The sequence below is a fragment of the Pholcus phalangioides genome, unplaced genomic scaffold, assembly GCF_987345545.1.
Source record: "Pholcus phalangioides strain wild (caught in Gottingen) unplaced genomic scaffold, Ppha-v1.0 ptg000016l_1, whole genome shotgun sequence".
NCBI lineage: Eukaryota > Metazoa > Arthropoda > Arachnida > Araneae > Pholcidae > Pholcus > Pholcus phalangioides.
The window spans coordinates 15,971,350-15,992,465 of record NW_028301609.1 but is presented as its reverse complement, the minus strand read 5'-3'; the positions used below and the strand labels follow the sequence as shown (position 1 = coordinate 15,992,465).

The window sequence follows — 21,116 nt, the reverse complement described above, 5'->3', positions numbered from 1 at the left end:
AATTAATCGTTCCCATTACTGGTAGTAGCATCATTTTCTGACAGGAACGATGGTTAGAACTTTTTGAAGGCCTCAGTATGTCCTGATCCATTAGTGTTTAAATTTCATGTTTTGCAATGGCGAGTTTCTCTGGAGAAAGTCTGCGTGCTTTGACAAAGACAGGAGAACCTTTAGTAGTAATGCAGTGTGTAATGCAATGTTTTTTAGACATAGCCCCAAGCATAAAAGGATTTGTTAGAGATTAGGAAATTCAAATAAAATTTTCAAGTAAGGAAAATCTCCACAAATGGCCTTTAAACCTAATATATTACAACTGCCATCGCTACATTTGATTGAAAGTGAAGTCAAACTGTCAATCGAACAAGAATTTTTTATGTTAACTAATAGACAATGTTCTAAAAATCAGCACCTTAATCTAAAAATTATAGAGCAAATAACATCAGCTATAATGAAAGACAGTCTAAACAGTCTGCATAATCCTAAACCCACTGCTATAGATTTTGCAACCATATGTAGAAATTTTAGTATCATTTGCTGTGTATAGCTGCTTTATGTACCTGTGTATCACATGGGAAAACTGAAATGCTAGCACCTGTGTCCACTAAAAAACCAGTACCAGATTTTCGATCATGAACAACAATGTGAACTAAAAGCCGGCCATCACCTGCTATCGTCAAAAGAGATGGGCCAGTTAGTTTTTTGACCAATCACAGGGTTTAATGCATTCTGATGCTTTTCTACTGAATCTGAAATGGTACCAACAATGGTGAACAAACTTCCCATGTCTGCTTCTGAATCACTTTCCAGTTATTACTGTACTTCTCTTCCAGGAAGCTTTTGAGCAACTTCATGTAAAATTAATTGCTGATAAAACCATTGAAAAATTACCTGTAGCACAAAATCAAATAGAATTTACCAAAGTTATGGAGCTACTTCGCTTATATTTTAAAATGAATCCGAAAAAAATTATACTATAATTATCATGAATTAACTAGAATTATAATAAACTCCTATAGGGAAAAAATACCATTTTATTTAGGTTAGAGCTTCAAGGAGGGAGAAAAAACTCACTTATTAGCATCTGTAACTTCACCATTTATAGATTTGTTGGGCTTGTCCTCATTCTTCTTCTTAATTTTGCTAGAAAAGCAGAAAATTGGGAAATAGTTACAGCAACACCTTGATTAACCAAGTTTGCAATCTAACTAATATGTAAAAGAATACAAAATCAAAACAATTGTTTTACATTATAGCAAATCTGTTCATACAATACCTAAAGAGAGTATAAAGTAAAGCAGAAGGATCACCAATCACAATGTTGGAGTATAAACGTAAATGGATAGAAACAAGACATTTTACACTAGACCCACCAGAATTTCCATATACCCTAGAACTACGGGAAGAGTTCTTTTTGACTGTCATTGCAAAAATACATGATACAGCTGTAATTGTTGATTTACTTTGGATTAAAACGAGTCCCATAAAAACTACAGCTGCAAATCTTGGAATATTGTTATATGGATGTTTTCAGGGAGAGGGGGATTTCAATATCATTCATCTCCTTAGCTTTACCCTCAAGGTAACTATGTGCTCTATTTTACACCAAATACTTCAGACAAAACTAGATTATTTCAATGCATTCGACCACCTATTAGAAATTAGTTTGTTTTGAACATCCTGTATGTTTGTTTATGCTTGAAATGTAATGCAACATGTATGATTCTATGCCTCACTTTTAGAAGAGAAAATGAATTGAATGACAGATGCATTTGAAGATTAAAGCAATTTCAAGTTTCTGCGATAGTATAACTGAATTATCCAAAAATATGAATTAACTAGATTCAGCTACATTTACTACGAAATAACCCATTGTTTGTCTTACCATAAACAGTACTAGAATCAGGCAGCTTTTATTAGAACTAGGAGAAATATAAATATTTCTGAAGAGACACTAAAAAACATTGAGGTTGACAGGAATCTTGCTGCAAGGCAGACCAGATAGAGGTCCCCCCCCCCCCTCAAATTCAAATGTATTGATATATCAAGCGTATGATTTGGATTCATAGTGCACAGAGTAACTTGCAAAAAAAAACTTACTTCAAAGACTCTATTCTCATTTGTCGTGAATATGCCCATTTAAGTTGCTTCAACTCCATTTTCAAAGGCCTTGCTTTCATGAGATTATCCTCTATAGCATTTCGAAATAACTCGTACGATGAGAGCTGGTTCGTTAGAAGAGACAGTATTTTCAGCCTTTCTTCTGCAATTCATGAAACATTGAATTTTTATTTTCACTAGATAATTAAACACTTTTGTTCTCAAAATACTGCTCCATCAATTAAATAATATTTTTCAACCTAATCCAGACCTGCCAACCTTCAAAAAGTAAAAATCCTGCAATTTTCTCACAAAAATCTGTCAAACATATGCATGTCATATATTTGTCATTTTATTCCCATGATAAGAACCTACACACAGATCTAATTATTTGGAATCTAGAAATCTGGATATTTCCCCGGGGGAAGGGGGACCCCTTTCCTTTGACCTGATCGAAAACATTTTTTTTTTTCAAAAATAGAAAGATTTTCATCCCCAATTGAAGAAAAGTGCTCCCCCTCCCGGGCATGTCCTGGATAACCCCCTGAGCAGAATATAATCATTGTGGATACTACCAAAATACATACAAGGCTGCTGACGAAAAAATGCCAGTGGTATCACATATCACATGTACAATCAATTTCTCTCCGTAATTATGTTCACTGTGTGGTTTTTAATAGAATATAATAATTATACAAGGATTCCGGCAATCAAGATCATCCCCTGCTGATAAATAGGTGCCACTAAATGCTAAGCAAACAGTCACGTTGTTGCTAATTTGCTTCTATGCAGTCAACAGGTTTTTTTTTTTTTTTTTATGGCTGCAACAACGGAAGTGGCCTCTTCAACAGAGTAAGTAGGTTCTGCCAAAGCTGGTTAAAGAGTAATTCTTTGCATTGGGTTTGATTTTTGGGTAAATTTAAGCATTGGGTTCCGCAAACTATGGTAGCCCTCTATAGAGCATTTTCTCAGCAGCGAATGCAGTCATTGATGTCACAATATCATAAAAGCTCGGGGAAACTAAAAAAAAATTTCAATCTAAAAGAAATAAAAAAAAAAATGTTTTTCCAAATATCATTTTCTGCCAAAATCTGGAGAAATTTTCAATGAATCCTGAGACCCGGAGGGAGAGCAAAAAATCCAGAGAGTTGGCAGGTTTGTTAATCTGAATCAATTTTGACATTGTAGGTCAATCAAATGTCAGCAAATAAAAAATTATAAATTGCAGTACAGTGAAATATGTGTATCCTAGCATATATTTAAATAGACTAATAATATTTAATTTAAAACTGCCATAATTTCACTTTAAAGATGATCAAATCCAGAAATGCAAAGTGCTAAAACATGAGTGGATTCCAGATGAGCTTGTTACCACTTCATCAAAAAATCAGTTTATTACTACCTGTACAGCAGGGCCAGACAAATCCCAGGCAACTAAAAAATTGATATTGGCGCCTAAAATTTTGATTGGGTAGTTGAGAAATTGTAGGCTGAAAGCAACACAAAATGTTTGGAATTTATAGCAGCATATCTGTAAACATGAAAAAGGGTCACCATGCCTTGAAGTATTATTTAGTAAAGTTTTCAAGTAAAATTTCTTTGGCGACTAGATTTTTTTGCGATAGTCCAGCCTTACCATAGAGCATTAGTGACTGACATGGAACAGAGGATCAACTACAGATGATCAACTACCATCAACATGAAACTGGCAATACCCAATACTCTTTTTCTTTAAAGATCTACAAGAAAACTACTGGTCGTACTTGTTCTTTAAATTCGACATTTTGTTGTATTTTATTTCGAAAAAAGAGAAACGAGGAGCATTATATGCAGTCGTATTTGTGCTTGAGGGTAGGATATATATAAAAGCGAGAAATAATTTTTTTTTTTTTTTCAAGTGCTGTGTGCATTCTTAGCATGAAGTTATTTGATGTTCATAGACAAATTTATTTGAAATATTAGGAAGTCCCAATGATTTAATATATTTAAAATATCGCAAATATATTGAGAGGGGTAATCTCGAACTCATGGGCACAATATGCTTACAGCTACGATAGCGTTACAATTCATATGAAATGAACCAAATATTTAGTTTCTTTCTATTTTTAAAGTGAATAAATTAGCATGTTTAATGAATGTTAACAAAAAACCAATCAAAAGTTTTAGACACTATCAGTCAACTTGTAAAAAAACCTTACGATAGAACATACCACAGCTAAAATCAAAAATGGTTATGCTTCCAAGTTTCTGTAAAAGCTCTGCTTCTTCAACTTTGAACAAAAGGCCGGGATCTTCACTGACACCATTCAAACCTTGACCATAAGAATGATCCCTGTCAGATCCCGATGCCAAGATATGTAGTCGAAGTATCTCTGTGAGGCAGAATGAATCCAGATTCATATTTTGCAAGCTCATTCCTGAAAAAACAGAAAAAAAGTGTTGATACACACAATGGAAATGGTATGAAATACATCAATTTTGCTATAATGATACTTGGTTATAATGATAAATCCCTCTCCAACAATATTTTCTCAGATGTTATTTGAAATTGTCTAATGTTAAACTCTCGTCTACATACTAAAAAATCCCTACCATAACAATATTTTTTAAAGAAATTTTGCAACCATTACAGCAATATCATTTTTTGTTCATCGCTCAAGTCTTCAATACATTTTTTAACTTGTCATTAGATGTCCTCAGAAGAACCTAAAAAGATGGCATCTGTATTTTGCACATACATAGATTTTTTTCACGATTTTTCCAAGTGTAGACGAAGAAGTATACAGCAGGGGTGGAAAATTGAAATTTGATTTTCATAGCAGCAAAAATGTTTTTGTAGCAGCATTTATCAGTTTTGTAGCACTTTAAAATTTTGGCATTAAATAAAATACAGTTTTTTGTAAGCCTATACATATATGCGGTAGAGTACGCAGGATTATTATTTACTTCGAAAAATGGTGTTATCTCAGCTAAGAAGAAGGCGTGTCCCCCACCCCAAGGTACAAAATACATAGATTTCCTCTAGAAGAAATATATATATTTTTTATTTTTAAATCATAAAAAGATTTTGAGACTTCTTGATATTTATATTTTTACATTCTTTACAATATCAACAAATAAGAGGCTAACATAAGATACGAAGGATTTAACAACTGGCTGTTGCGAAGATATATTTTTGGAAAGAGAAAATTCAACTGCCCCTGCTGGGAATCGAATCCACGTCCTTTCACTTTCCAGGTGAACGCCCTAGACCACTAGACTACAGAGGCACAGAATCTCTCAATCTTTCCTTGGATCTCGTGTACACTGAAAGGGACCGTACATGGACGGCAAAAAAAAAAAAAAAAGAACTGCTACGTTCTCTCTAATTTCGCAAACTTTTCTGGACTTCTGGCAACTCTTCTAACAAGAGAGAGAGAGAGATCACATGGATTAACGGTTCAACATGCTTGTAGCACTTAAGGAAAAAAACTGTCTTGGGGTAAAACTGCGAAGGGTAAATAAATATTAAGTACTTTTTATTGAAAATTTCTGTAGTGCTTACAAAACGTAAAAGGCACACATGATTATATATAGCCCCACAAGTTTTTTTTCTCACACTGTACTTTACAGTGTAGTCAAACTACTTTCCAACAGAGACCACTATTTTTTCAATGTCATGAGATAGCACGATTACAGAAGATAGGAGGAGGTGGTGCGGAAAAGTAGAGGAATAAAACACGCTCTTCTCAGAATTGTTTTGCGGCAAGCAGGAACAAAAGATTTTGCCACCCTTTCTGAAAATACGCGCAGACCGAGGCAAAAATCGCTATTTTGGCACAGAAAAATTCGAAAACACTATTGGAGCAGGATGGCGCAAGATGTTAATTTTGGAGCAGAGTTCCCACCCCTGCATGTGCAGTCATAAAAATTTTGTTTTTGAAGCAACGATTTATATGAAGACGACCACATTGAAACTACAGCTTCCTTCAGGCTGTTTGAAATAAGCCCTTGACTTAATGTTCGTGAAAACAATGTTTTTTTTTTTAATATCTCAATTAATTACCTATAGATATGGACCAAGAAAGCAAAAATATTACTCACCATGATACATCTGAGGCCAACTATAAGCGGCATTAGCTAGATCTACAGCATCATCGGTGGTCATATTTAAATCATTTTTAACATCTGAAAAAAAAAAAAAAACAAGATTAAACTGAGGAAACAAGAAAAATAAAATACATTAAAGATAAAAGGTATTTTTTACTCATGTGTTAATGTACATTCCAGGGTTGGCAGGTTTTTGACTCATGGCAGTTTTCGACGGTTTAAACTGTGGTTTAAACTGTCACGTCCAAACACCTCAAATATTGCTTTTCAATTCAAAAATTTTCGTTGAAAATACACATTGATTGCATGTAATGTTCAAAGTCACTATGTTACATAAATAATAAATACTTAATATGATTGTAAAATAATATTCTGCTGTCTACAGAATTATATTGGACAAGATATGTATTTTTTCTTGTAAAGTATACAATATGAATAGAGCAAATCATAAATGCTACAGCAAAAACTATAGAATGATTCAATATTCTTCAATTCAAGATGAGATTCTCGACCTTCCAAAATTTCTTCAATTGCTTATATATGTGTACTAATATAAACCATCTGCTATACTCTTTTCATAACATATAGGTGTTTAAAAGTTCTTTTATGCCAAAAATTCAACATTGATTTTTGTTATTAAATTATCTAGACAATCACTGATACTTAAAACAATACCTTTATTGTGCGTAACATGAGAATGTATCTCACAATCAAAATACTAAATTGTTGGAACATATATGATGTTTAAGAAACTCCTATAACTTATTCTAAGTATGATAGTAAGAATGACTAAGTGTTTGACTATTATATGGTATATTTACTATCATTTATAATGAAATGGTTTTCCAATTGAAGATGTATCTAAACATGCAAAACAATGCTTTGGATGTGAAGTGCAGCCAGTTCTGCTTTGATTAAAAATACTCTTACAACTGTATTTATACAACCTAAGCCAATAAAAATTTTAGGTGGTATGGGAACAAGCTGTACATTAACAGATGCTGTTCAAGAACTTTCATTATGGAATAAAATATTGAGATCAGAATATTTAAAATATCAAAATAGATTTTTTATTATTCAGTAACTATACTGTAATTAAAAATATAAAATATTTTAATCTGCATGAAAGTAAGTTATTTTTTGTTATTTAACATGTCTATCAGGTAAATACAAATACAATGCCACAACAGGCAAAATGCCCAATGAGGTGGCTGAAAGCAATCTAAAATCCCTCCATACGGATTCGAACCCGTTCCTTTCAGTGCGTCAAACAGATACTATACCCACTCAGCCAACGAGACATTTACAAAAGAAGAACTATTTTATAACACTGACAATAATTTTTTGACTGTTTTAATATTTAAGTTAATAAGTTTTTGTTGGTTTCTGAAGCCAAAAACCTAATGTCGATGCCCTATCACACGTATTTCGAATAAATAGCTCTATTTCACTTGATAAATTAAACACAGGTAATCAGTAGATCAGAAAAAATAAACCACAAAATTGCATATAATTGGTTCTAGACTCTTTTTTATGTTGATAAATTTGAAATTTCAAATTATAATCAATATTTTGTTTTAATTACTGTAATAAATTAGTGTTTAAAAATTAAATTTAGTACATAAAAAAAAGTAAGTTTCTCATTATGTTATCAACCTATTGTATTCAAAGTATTATTCAAAAACATTCATATAGGTTTTCGCTAGTTTTTGAAGCTTATGTCAAAACCCCAACCCTGGTACATTCAATAACAAAACTTCAAAAGAAAATTTACCTTTATCACTGCTACTGTCATTACTCTTATCAGGTTCCGTATCCTGAAGCTGGAAAATTGATGTCAACAGAAGTTGAATCAAATCATTTAAACAGCCCTGAATGTCAGTTTCCAGAAGAGCTTTCTCAAGATGTTCTAAAAACAGAATTTTTCTCACTATACTTCTAAATTTTTGATAATACATACAAAATGCTTAGTCAATTCACAATGATAGATATAAGCAGTGTCATCACAACTAATGAAATCATACCAAAAGTAAATCCTTGGGGAAAAGAATCGTTCAGGTTTATCAAATCTCCAAATGCATTTAAGAATTCAAGTATCATTACAGCATCACCAAAACATTCCATTGGTATAGAACATTCAACTGGTGTAGGTTTAGGTAAATCCTAAAAAATAAAAAATATTAGTATGAAACTTCAAATGAACTTACATAACTTAAATTCAGTCAATAAATAACCAATTTCCAGCAAAAAAAAGATTTCCCCATTTATAGTAGGCTTTGGGCTATTTGGCCTAATGTAGGGGAAGGGCAAGCCAGATAAATGCAGGATAGGCCAGAGTCTATACAGTATTTCCCTTCCTAACCCTCCCACCATCAAAACACATTTTTCATAGAAATGACTTACCTTTTAGGTTAGATAATACAAGTGAACGACTGACGTTAGTTGGTTATTTTGTAAAATATATGAGGTCAAAGTTTCAACTCCAAAGCGATTCAATGTGCAACAACATTGCAAATCAGCTAGGCACAAGAGGCGCAAGCAAGACTTATCAAGAATGCAGAAACCAAGCAACGCCTTTAACAAGGCTTCTTCAGATACTGCTCCATCGGGTAAGTTTTAAGAATTTTCAATAAAATCTGTGAAATGATGGTTTATTCGAATATTCCATTGAAGAAAATAAATAGCAGCAGCTTTAGATGCTTCTTGGAAAAGTAAATTAGCCATCCAATTCCTGAAGAATCAGCTTTGTGAAAAAATTATGTCTCTGCCTGCTATGAAGATGTGCTAAGAAAAATACAATGTGCTGTTGACGACAATAAAATTTGGGTTTCTATCAGGGTTGGCAGGTTTTTGACACATGGCAGTTTTTGACGGTTTAAACCGCAGTTTAAACTGTCACATCAAAAACCTTTGTCAAAAACCTCAAATATTGCTTTTCGATATAAAAATTCCCAATGAAAATGCACACGTTAATTGCATGTAATGTTTAAAGTGACTATGTTATACAAAGAATAAATATTTAATAAGATTCTAAAATAATTTTCTACTCCCGACAGAATTATTTTGGACAATATATGTTTTTTTTTTCTTATAAAATTTGAATAAAGCATAACATGAACATTGAAGGGAAAACTGTGGAACGATTTGACATTCTTTGATTCAAGATGATTCTTGACCTTCCAAAATTTCTTCAACTGCTTATATATATATATGCATTGATATAAACTATCTGCTGTACTCTTTTTACAACAGATAAGTGTTTAAAAAAGTTTATTACATCATGTATGTAATGTTGATTTCTGTTATTATTAAATTACCTAGATAACCACTGATACTTAAAACAATACTCTTATTGCACATAACATTGAAATATATCTAGCGATCAAAATACTAAATTGTAGGACTAAAATGTCATTTAATTTGGCAATGCTAGCTTGTATATGTCAAACTTGGTTTATTCTTACTTTTGCACTATGATATGGTATATTTACTAGCATTTATAATGCAATGGTTTTCCAATTTAACCTGTATTTAAACGTGTAAAACAAATGCTTTGGGTATCAAGCCCTTTCAGCTCTGCTCTGGTTGAAAATACTCTTTAAAACTCTGTGAATTTACACACCCTGATCTAAGAAATTTTTAGGTGAAAATAAATTAGTTTAATTAGTGCATTAACAGATGCTGCATGAGAATTTTTATATGGAGTAAAATTTTGGGCAGATCAGAAAATTTAAAATATCAAAATATATATTTTTCCTCAGTAATTATAATTCTGAATATAAAACCCTTTAATCTAAATAAAAGTAAGTATTTTGTTATTTAATATATCTATCAAGTTAACAAAAACTATTTGACATCATTGACAGTAAGATTTTGATAGTTTTAATACCGAGTTAGTTTCTGGGGTCAAAAACCTAACCCTGATGCCCTATCATACATATTTTGAATAAGCAGCTCTAATCCACTTAACAAATTGAACACGGGTAATGAGTAGCTTAGATAAATAAACCATAAAATTATATTTTATATGTTCTAGACTCTTATGTTGAAGAATTCAAAATTGCAAATTATAATTAATATTTTGTTTTAATTATTGTAATAAATTAATGTTTAAAAATAAAACATTGTAATATGCCAAAAAGTAAGTTTTTCATCATGTTGTATACCTATTATGTTCAAAACATTATCAAAAGGCATTCATTTAGGTTTTTGACGGTTTTCGACAGTTTTTGACGGTTTAAACCAGTTTTTGACGCTTGTCATGTCAAAAACCAGTGTTTGATGTCAAAAACCCAACCCTGGTTTCTATATATGAAACAACAGATGTAGATAGCAGATATATAGCCAGGGGTGGGAAGTGACAAAGTCCATTTCGGAGCAGCTCTGGAGCATTAAAATTCAGGATTCAGAGCAGTTTTGGAGCAGCAAATTTAGGATTTGGAGCAGCAAAATATAAGATTCGGACCAGATATTTATAAATTGGAGAAGCAAAATTAACAAGAATATTTTTTAACCCCCACCCCTTACAACTGCACTGCCTTTTGTTATGTTTTCATCAGCTTGTTCTTTGTTTTTGATGTTTCAGGCTTTTGACACTTTGTTTGAAAGAGCGGCTGTCATAAAATATTTCACACCAGTCTATTTAATATGATTTTTGCTTACTGAGGACACTATTTGCTGACTGGAACAGCAGCACTTCAAAATGGGCTAAAATTTTTCCATAATTTTCAATATTTTTACACTCTGAAAAAAATTGTTGCAAAATGGGGGAGAATTTTGGAAGAATAAACACAATGTTTGGTGATCTGACACTCATTATTTGGAAAGATTGGTGATTTAATGATCATTATTCGGCAGTTTCTAAATTAGTATTCTTAATTTGGCGGACATGAGATTTTTACTCCTGGAATGAATTTTTTTTTCACGAAACATCGGAATTTGACGCATTCGCGATCGACTACAGTAATTTCTGCTGCTTCCAGCAGTGACACTTTTTTTTTTGAAAACGAAAACTGACTCACATTTGCACTTTAAAGCTGAAAGATCATTACAAATCATCTTTAGTTGCATGATCATAGATATTATCAGGATTTCACGATGGAAAGCCAGATGAGGGACAGGTAGTTTAAATAAGGTGATAAATTAAGTACAGTGTAATAAAACGTCTTCTTCTCGGAAAGAATCCTTTCGCGGCAAGCAGGGGAAAAAAATTTTTGCCGTCCTTTCTGAAATTCCCGGCATACTGAAGCAAAATTCGCTATTTGGCGCAGAAAAATACGAAAATATACTATTGGAGCAGGATGGCACAAGATGTCAAATTGACGCAGCGTGGCGCAATTGGCGCAGAGTTATCACCCCTGTATAGCTAACATTGTTGTTGGAACCCTAAAGGTTGATAGGCCAGGTGAAATATTTCTCCTAACATGTGAAATGTCACAAAAAGTCAACAATTCTATAGTTGCTATGCTATTCTATGACGCCATGAAGCTATTGTGGCCAGATGGTTGTGAAAAGGGAAACATTCTACTTTTTTTTTAACAAATGTAGCTCCATACATGGTCAAGGCAGCTAGAGGGCTAAAGCTGTTTTACACAAAAATGGTTCACATTACATGTTTGGCACATGGTTTACACTGATTGGCTGAAGAGATTAGGGGAAATTATTCCAATATTGACAAGTTGATTTTGAATGGGAAAATTTTTTTTCTCAAAACTCCTCTCAGAATACAAAAATTTAAAGAAATCGCCTCTACTCTACCTCTTCCACCTCAACCTGTTCTTACACGTTGGGGGGACTTGGCTCAATGCCACCTTATATTATTGTATGAATTATGCCTTAAAGAATATAGTTGAAAACTGATTCTTTCATCCATCAAGATTGTGAAGGACTGCTTTTCGTTAAAAAGTTTGACTGAACATTTAGCATATATGCAATCAAAACTTTACTAAACTATCTAATGCAATTACTCACCTAGAGACTGTTGGATTGTCACTTTGTGATGCATTAGGAGCTGTTCAGCAAGTTAGCAGTGACGTTACGAAAATAATTATCACAAAATTAGAAAAATGAATACAAGCTAATGTGGGTGATTTGACTCTAAGATAAATGTCATTTTATGTGGAAACCAGGTACAATTTGATGACACCGAGCCAGAACTGTCTGCACATGAAATGACTTTCTTCAAATTTGCTCCCATAACAACGTGGAACAAAGTTTTTCCATTTACAATAACATATTGTAAATGTAGTTACTGGATGGTAAGAAGCACTCGACAACAGTGTATGCAGGAAAACACACAACATAGGTTTAATCCATTAATGTGAACTTATTAATACATTAGAAACTAATCACAATGCAGTTAAATGTACAGGCACGCGAACACACCTGAGCAATAAAATTGCAATATTTAGACATGCGACGCAATTCCGCGATAAAAGTTTGTACCGATTCCCCCGGCAAACGATTTCTCCTGAAAATTTTCAGAGTCTCAACAGTCTCTAAAGGGGTCAGTTCAATATGTGCCGTTAGAAGCTGAACCAACTGCACGAAAGCTTTGTCAGTGGGTAACGCAGGAGAGAGCAAATTGCATAGTCTACTGTAAGTATCTGAGCCTACTACCATAATAAATATGGCTCTCTATCGAAGTGGATCAGCAATTTCATTTGCAATGAAATGTTGCTTCAAACACACAACATATTGCGACCACTGTTTGACGGACTGATTAAAAGCTGGAACGCTTCCCAATGTCATGTTCACAAAAATAACGAATTGAAAATCTTACTTCATCATTTACTGTCATCAACTGAAATAATCCTGTCGCCAGTGTAGTGACTGGGTGGTAAGGAGCACTCAACAACAGTGTATGCAGGAAAACACAAAGGAGGTTTAATCCATTAATGTGAACGTATTAATACATTAGAAACTAATCACAATGTACAGGCACGCGAACACACCGCGGAAGACAATGAAAAACAAGCAAGACAAAGCCTGTAACAGGGTTGCATAGGATATATATAGACATACAAAAATTTCAGTGACGCCACCTAAGGTTTACAAACACAAACATGCAACAGTAAGACAATAGACGAAGTTCCTAATTTGAACATTTGAAAATGCATGTCGTAATTTACTGTAATTCTAGTGCTGATTGATAGAATTGTACCAGGGCATGCATTATTTTCATTTCAATTATGAAAAAAAAAAAGTTGTAAATGAAAATAACGCATACTCTGCTAAGTTAAGAAAAATGCTTTGAAATTTCAATCTATTACAAGTTAATGAACTGACTTTATTTTAAAACTGGATAAGATCAGAAAGAATAAATGGAAACGGAGAAATTAGTGAGTTAAATTATGAGGTCAACGGTTTCATTTTTTAAGGGCATATCATTTCCTTTTAAGGTCATATTTTCTTCAAGGTCATATTTCCATGTTTTTTAGGTCATAAATGATTGCATATTTCCAAGATTTTTAGGTCATAAAAATCTGCACCCTGTTCACAACGCATCATCAATCTTGTAATGCTGACTTTCTTCACACGTACCAAAATGTGCAAACAAAATCAACATTACCATTCGGAATAAGCATCCTGGTTGATATTAATGTTTAGTTAATTAAGTAATTGACAAATTATCATATTTACCAATATGAGCTTGGAATTACCGCATATACTCGTGTATAAGCAGAGTTTTTTTGTGGAAAAATTTGTTCCTCAAGTGGTCGGCTTATACTCGGGTCAGTTTTTGATGAGAAAAAAATGACCCCCCACAATCAGCAGTCATTTTTGCAGCAGTTTTCGAGAAACCAGCATTATTGTAATGGGATATGTTCAAACCCCACATGGAACGGATTATGTCAAAGCCGAGGCAAAGAAATCGGAAACATCATTGGCTTCAATACTAGGTGGGATAACGTCGATCTTACAGCCTTTAGATGTGAGCATCGACAAGACTGACTATTTAAGAAATTTGTGAATCGAATGGATGAATTCTGATGATAAAGAAACTACAAAAAGTTGTGCCTTGAAGAAACCTGACATTGGCCTAGTGTGCCAATGGGTACATGAAGCATGGAATTCTGTTTCCGCCGAACCTTCAAAAAGTGTTGCATCAGCAATGCGATGTACGGTACTGAAGATGATATCCTCTTTGAAAGTGACAATGGTGATGACAGCCCAGATGAGGATAAAAACGAAGATGCCACACCCCCTATTATAATATCATGGATTATGACGAGCTTGGAGACTTAAAAGAAATGAATTAAAAAGTTTGAATCATTTTCTATTGCAAATTTTCATAAGCTGTTGATTTTGCATAAAAATATAAGAATTTTTTTTTCTCTGAAATGCAGGGATTTTTTGGGGGTCGGCTTATACATGGGTTTTCAATTTATTGTGGTTTTGGTGGTCCTGAAGTGGGGGGGGGTGGGGTTGGCTTATATACAAGTATATACGGTATATATAATCACCATTGCAGGGCTCCCACTCAAAAAAAATGAGAAAAAGTAGGAAAACGCAGGACTAAAAAGTAGGATGGGGGAGGGTAACCCCCTTACTCAACATAATCATAGCATAATGGGAAAAAATCCCTAAAAAAAATTTTTTTTAATAATTAAATTTTCTTTTTTAATTTTGAGTTAACTTTTCCCCCCCCCCCCCCAGCACTATCTCAGTCAAGCCAAAACAAAATAACAAATAACTTGGTTAAAAAACCAATTTTTGGCCAAAACAGTACACTAGCAACCACAGATAATTCTTTGCTGTCTCTCCTCATATATATTACATTCTTTTTTTTGGAGTCGTCCAAAGTGACGAGCTTGTCAACTCTCTTTGACAAGGCACGGCAAATTTCGAAGACATACATTTTTTAAGAATGATGCACCTTCGAGACCATTTTCGAAAGCACAATGCAAAAAATGTGTGAATTACAAGATCCGACCTATATAAGGCAAAATACAAATACAAATACAACACCACAACAGGCAAATTGCCCAACGAGGTGGCTGACTTAAGACATGGATCCCCGAGCCCCCCCCCCTTTTTTTTTACCCTACCTACGAGCCCTACCTACTACTGCTACACCACACATGCACCCCGCCCACAACCCCCCGTGGAACCCCCAACGAATCGGTACATGCGGGAATGTGCGTGAACCAGATAGTTTTACTGCATTGCTCATCATTTTTTAAATTTTTCTGTTTTGTTCACATTTTACTGTTCAATGCCAGTGTAATCATTTTTGACAAATGAAGTACTTCCATTTCTAGCTCTTTGCTGAGCATTGTAAATATTGTTTATGCCTGTTCATGCCTTAAAAATACAGAAGACAACTGAATGCTTCAACTGAATAGGCTAGAATAGGCCTATGTATCCAACTGCTTTAAAATGCAAACTGTTGTTTCACCTATTTGCACCACAATTTTGAATGATGAAAGTTACTGTCCAAGACCACGAAGTAATAAATACAAAATTATTTTTCCATCCAGACAGAAGTTTTTAATGACTACTATACTTGTTGAACCCTCAAACTAACCAAATGAAAAATTAATCAAATGGTCCACATACCCCCCCCCCCTCTAAATTACCTTAAAAATGATACAATTTCTGCTTTGGCAGAATCATTAATTGTATTCTCCAACATTTGTAATATTTGGCAATATATCAATAATTTCCTGCTCAATTAAAATCAATTACACAAATTTTGTCGATAGGATTTGGTAAAAAAGTAAGAAAAGTAGGACATTTTACCAAAAAGTAGGATGAGTGGGAGCCCTGCCATTGAATATGATAAATTCGCGATTTATGAACAAAAATTCACAAATTAGAGTTAGGAAAAAAAAAAATTAGTTCAGCTGATTTTACTGTCCGCTAACGGGCAGTAAAATATATTAAAGCTCTATTCCACGGGACTGGGATCAGAAACATACCCATTAATTGGAAATGTTGGCAAATGGGGAGTGTCCGCCAATGGAGGTTCCACTGTAAATGGAATAGCTTACCACCGGGGGATAGTAAATCTAACACAATTGATGTGTTTAAAAAAAAATACAATAAACATGTTGTGGTAAATTGAGAGAAGCTCTATTCATACTTAGAATAAGACAACCATAAATACATTTTATGGGCATTGTATAATATTTTATCATGTATATATATATATATATATATATATATATATATATATATATATATATTGTTCCTAGTTTTTGTAATTGCATTTTTAATTGTGGGTTGCTGTATTTTAGAAATATATGACAACCATATTTGTTATGGACAAATTTTTCTCAGACATCTCTTTGGTCATTTCACCTGTTTTGGCTTGCATTGGTTCATTTAGGGAAAAAAAAGTTATTATATGTCCTATTCTTCGATCAGTGTTGCAAAGTTGCAAAATATGAAAAAATATCTTCCTCCTGGCATTATGTAACCACAAGGAAGGTTTGATCATAAGTTACAGAAGAATTTAAAAAAAAAATCAAATTTCTTTGCTGCAACATCAAGCTGAAGTAATGTTTCATCTAAAGACTTTGCTTTTAGTACATCTAATACTCTAGCAATACAAAGATTAATCGGAAATCTGTTGTCCTCCATGAAGTTGGCAAAAAATAAACTACAAATAAAAAATAAAAATGCAATTGAGGAAAAAAAATTGTTCGGAATATCAGTGCTTGTCCAATTTGAATAGAAACTACTAAAATATATGGAACATGTTGCATGAAATGTGTGCTGAAACAGGCAAAATGCCTCATTGGATTTTCCTCTCTCTTAATATGGTTAAATTTAAATTAAATTCTTACACCATACATTTTTAATTTCATTGCTGACTATATTTCATTTATTAACAGGTAAAGAAGTTTCAACCGAAAAAATTCTTAGATATATTTTTTCAATTTCGTGAGAATGAATTATTTTATTTATTTTACTAGCTATAATACCCGGCGTTGCCCGGGTTTTCTTCAATGAGGCTTTTTGGATCATGTGCGATATCTCCCTCTTTCTTTGAGGGACATGCATACCGTGTCTAAGTTAATCAATATGGCGACTTTCAGCGCGCCTAATGAAAGAAACAAATCTAGATTTAAAAAAACGTAGAAATGAATATATTTTTCCTTTTTTATTGGTTCTAAGTATTTCAATCTTCCCCCCCCCCCGAACTTACCCATCTGCCTGTTTCAGCTTCCAAAAATGCTTAGTTAAAGCTGTGCAATTTCTTTGATGCACTTTATGGGCCTATAACTAATTTTAAAACAAACTAAACTATATGAATTTATGCAGTTGAATATTAACAGACAATACAGACATATTTTCATCTTCGAGCTTGAGAAGATGTAAATTAAAAGTTGAAGTCAATGTTATTGCATGGATATCCAACTCAAAAGTAGGTCCGGTTAATTACTTCATATTTAAGTGAACTCAATATTACAAAAATTGAGAATTCAATACAATTTTTTAAATTATTGATGTAGCAGACCCCCCCCCCCCGGAAAGCTTCGATATCTCCAAGAAGGGAAGCGGGGTGTGTCCGGTCCTTCCAATGTCCAATATAACCCCACTAGATTTCTGCATTTCTACAGTAAAATCGGCAATTCTAACACTGATTTCTATGGGGATCATCCTTTGTCTGTCCCTCAAAATGATGCTGATGATGATTCTGACGTCTATTCAAAAAGCTCTCATTACTGGGAGTACTGAAAATGTCAATGTGGCAAACCATTATAAAGGCATATACACATCTGAAACGCATTGCTAGGGAACCATGGTAACCAAAGTAAACGTTCCAAAAGTGATTGTTGAGGCCCAAAAACCATTGTTGCTTGACAGTTTTTTTGCACCTTTGGGGTATTTGCCCTGCTCTGACGAAATTTTAAAGTAGCCTGTCATTCAAGTCGGGTCCCATTTGGTATATATGCAAAATTTGGTGACTATCGATCTAAAATTGTAGATTTGTATAGAGAACATATATACACACAGAAAATCCATTTTATATATATAGATTATTTTTAATTTATTAAATACACAACATTACTCATGGAATCTGAAAAAGGACTAGCATTGGATTAATCAAACTGTTTTCTAAATTTAAACTTTCAGTTTTAGCTATTTTCTAAAAATGATCCATGTATTTTCTATGAAGTAGTCTTAAAAAGACATTTGCTATTATCTTTTGTAATGTAAAAACACCAAAACTGAGCATTTTGCATTGTTCTGCAACGAGCCCTTGGTAATGTTTGCAGCTAAAATTCCAATAATATATATAGTTTCTTTACTACACTTTTCTCAAAATTCTTCTCACTAGCCCCCTCCCCCACCGATTGTTCTGCTACGTAGGCTATAGCTGATTTCGGCATATTCTGCTTCAGGGGTAAAATATATGTCAAACCTAAAAACACCCAACTCTTATCACAACTCTATGCACTCAGTAGCCACGATTGGAAATAAAAAATGATGACTTCTCGCACTTTGCTACTTTGATGGAGCGAAACTGAAATTTTCACAAGGATCTCTAACAGCTGCTCTCTAAAGGTGTGAAAATCCAGAAATAAGTTAATAAAACAATTTGAAAACCAATGGCCGCCAATTAAATTCTTGTCAAATGGAGATTTCGCTGCAAAAAGTTAAGGAACCACTCCTGTATTTAAGTAGCAAAACTGAATACATACTTTTAAATCATCACACTCCAGATCATCACGGGGCTTTTTCCAAGAATTGAGGTACTCTGTCATTTTCTTTTTCTCTTCTTTTTTCCGCTCTCTTTCCTTAAATAACAAATCAATATGTGAATTCTGTGTTCCTTTACAGATATTGTCACTGAAAACATGCAATAATAAAACTCATTTATAAGTTCCCTGACATGAATAAACAAACTTGTCCCAATTTACAATGTAATCTTGATAACTAGACACCTATTATTGCCTTGGTTGGCCCAATACTAATTTCAACGAACGGGGAAACTCTTCAATTAGACACATGTTTGGCTTAACTCTGCTTAAATCGACTAAGATTTCTGTCCCATTACTATGACTGGTTTTTACAATTGCCTGTGTGTTACCATTCTAAGAATTTTTGACATTGCTCATGGGTACTTTGATAATCCTTTGTTTTATATGATGGGTAGAGATATGAAGTGAGAGGATGTAAAAATTGGAGAATATAATTGAGAATATATTCATTTTTCTTTTAAATAATTCAAATTTTTTTACTAATTTTATTTATATTGTGAAATATAAATCAGTTTTCATTGCTTGAAACATTTACAACAAAACAATTTTTGGTGTAATCACCCCCTAATGACAACTTTTAGTTTATAACCAATATTCTGAGAACATTCTCAGAGATTTTAGAAACCATTAAATTAAAACCTTAAAAAAACTATATTTTAAAATTAGATAAATTTTCAGAAATAAGTTCACAACAAAAGAAATTAAATCAAAGTTGATTGATAAAGGAAGCAATTATTATACAATCACCTTCATTCTAAGATACAGAACTGTTGTTTTTTCAATGCACATACTTAAATTCTGTATCACTCACATTTCTTAAAAAGTTGTGCAATTGTGCAATTCAGCCCTGCTGGTTAAATTTCCTTGCTTTCAAACGTTAATATTGTGGTCTACAAACTTCAATATTCCCATCTTCTTGATGGGAAGAGAGACAGGGACAGAGAATATTCTCTCACAGAACTACTATTATAAATTGCTAGAGAATATTCTAATCAAAAATAATTATTCTCAAGTTATTTATCAAGATTATTTATTATAATACATGTTATTACATATATTCTTGATAATACTCTGGAAAAATTTTAGTAACTGAGGATATTCTCTGGAAGGACTTAATAACTTCAGAATAATTATTTTCTATAAGAATATTCTCCAGTAATTCTGTTATATTATAAATAACAGAATATTCCCCAGTAATTTATTAAAGTAGTCCTCCCAAAGAATATTCTCTCTTTTCATGGTCAAAAGAAGTGTGGTTAATCCCTAAAGTGTGGTGTGATCCCTATTGGATGTTGAAATTGTTAACATCAAATAAGGATAAAAATATTATATAGTGTGAGTTCTAATATTGTCTGTTGTGGAGAATGTTTTTGGTGGAATAAGAAGTAAAAGAAAAAGAGCTAAAGCCTAGTTAGACGCTGAATATGTCATTTGGTTGTCATTATGAGTATCGATGGCCATGAATGCAATGGCTCCACACAAACTTCATACTTTACATTTAAAAATCACAAATTGAAATTTTCAAAAAACTAGAATTGGGAAAAACTAACAGTGAACTTGCCGAAGAATATAAAGTTGCACGGAACACCATTTCAACATTTGCTATAGATGAGGGAAATTTTTTTCAGCATTTGATTCTTCTTATGAACCAAGTAGAAAATAAATAAGAAATCAGAATTCAGCAATGTAAAGTCTCATTCAAAGTATGAGACTTTACATTGTAATTCTTGATTTCTCTAATTGTAGTTTTCTCAATGTAATTATCATTCCAAAAAATTACAGCCCATCTTTGCCTCTTCAGATTGTCACAAATTTAGCTTTTTCCCAAGAACTATTATCGACTGGAACAACCTACCATCAAATACTGTAGATTGCCCTACGATTTCTGAATTTTCTCGTACCATCAATCGACACTTTTGCCATATATAATTCCGCATCCTCTTGTGTAGGCCTCGGCCAAACAATATTGTATAAATAAATAAATAAAGCAAGCAACTTTTTTATTGGTTCAATCCCTCAATCTCCCTCAATCCCATTAGCAGGATCAATTTAATTCAAGGGAACGCAAAGATTTTGCAAAAAGTTTCAATCAAGGAAATTAGGAATTATCTTAAATATGAAAACATTTTACAGAAAATTTCAGACAAAAAACTTTGAATTTGTGGATGTTAGAATGGACATAAAAATTTGTTTTATATGCAGTTGAAATGATTG

General features: G+C 33.1%; 1 protein-coding gene and 1 non-coding gene across 5 annotated transcripts in view; both read right to left on the bottom strand.

Moving 5' to 3' along the window:
- Positions 1-21,116, bottom strand: part of Acf (ATP-dependent chromatin assembly factor large subunit) — a 177,806-nt gene that overhangs the window by 61,669 nt on the left and 95,021 nt on the right. For all 4 annotated transcript variants that reach the window (XM_089245722.1, XM_089245720.1, XM_089245721.1 and 1 more), the window contains 7 exons: positions 18,843-18,938; positions 8,211-8,349; positions 7,961-8,095; positions 6,181-6,264; positions 4,308-4,514; positions 2,098-2,260; positions 1,072-1,140 (listed from right to left, as the gene is read on the bottom strand). In XM_089245722.1, the coding sequence (XP_089101848.1) occupies positions 1,072-1,140; positions 2,098-2,260; positions 4,308-4,514; positions 6,181-6,264; positions 7,961-8,095; positions 8,211-8,349; positions 18,843-18,938 (893 nt within the window). The remainder of the gene's footprint in view (positions 1-1,071; positions 1,141-2,097; positions 2,261-4,307; positions 4,515-6,180; positions 6,265-7,960; positions 8,096-8,210; positions 8,350-18,842; positions 18,939-21,116) is intronic.
- Positions 5,293-5,366, bottom strand: TRNAS-GGA (transfer RNA serine (anticodon GGA)). Its single transcript has one exon. It is a non-coding gene; the product is annotated as a tRNA-Ser (tRNA).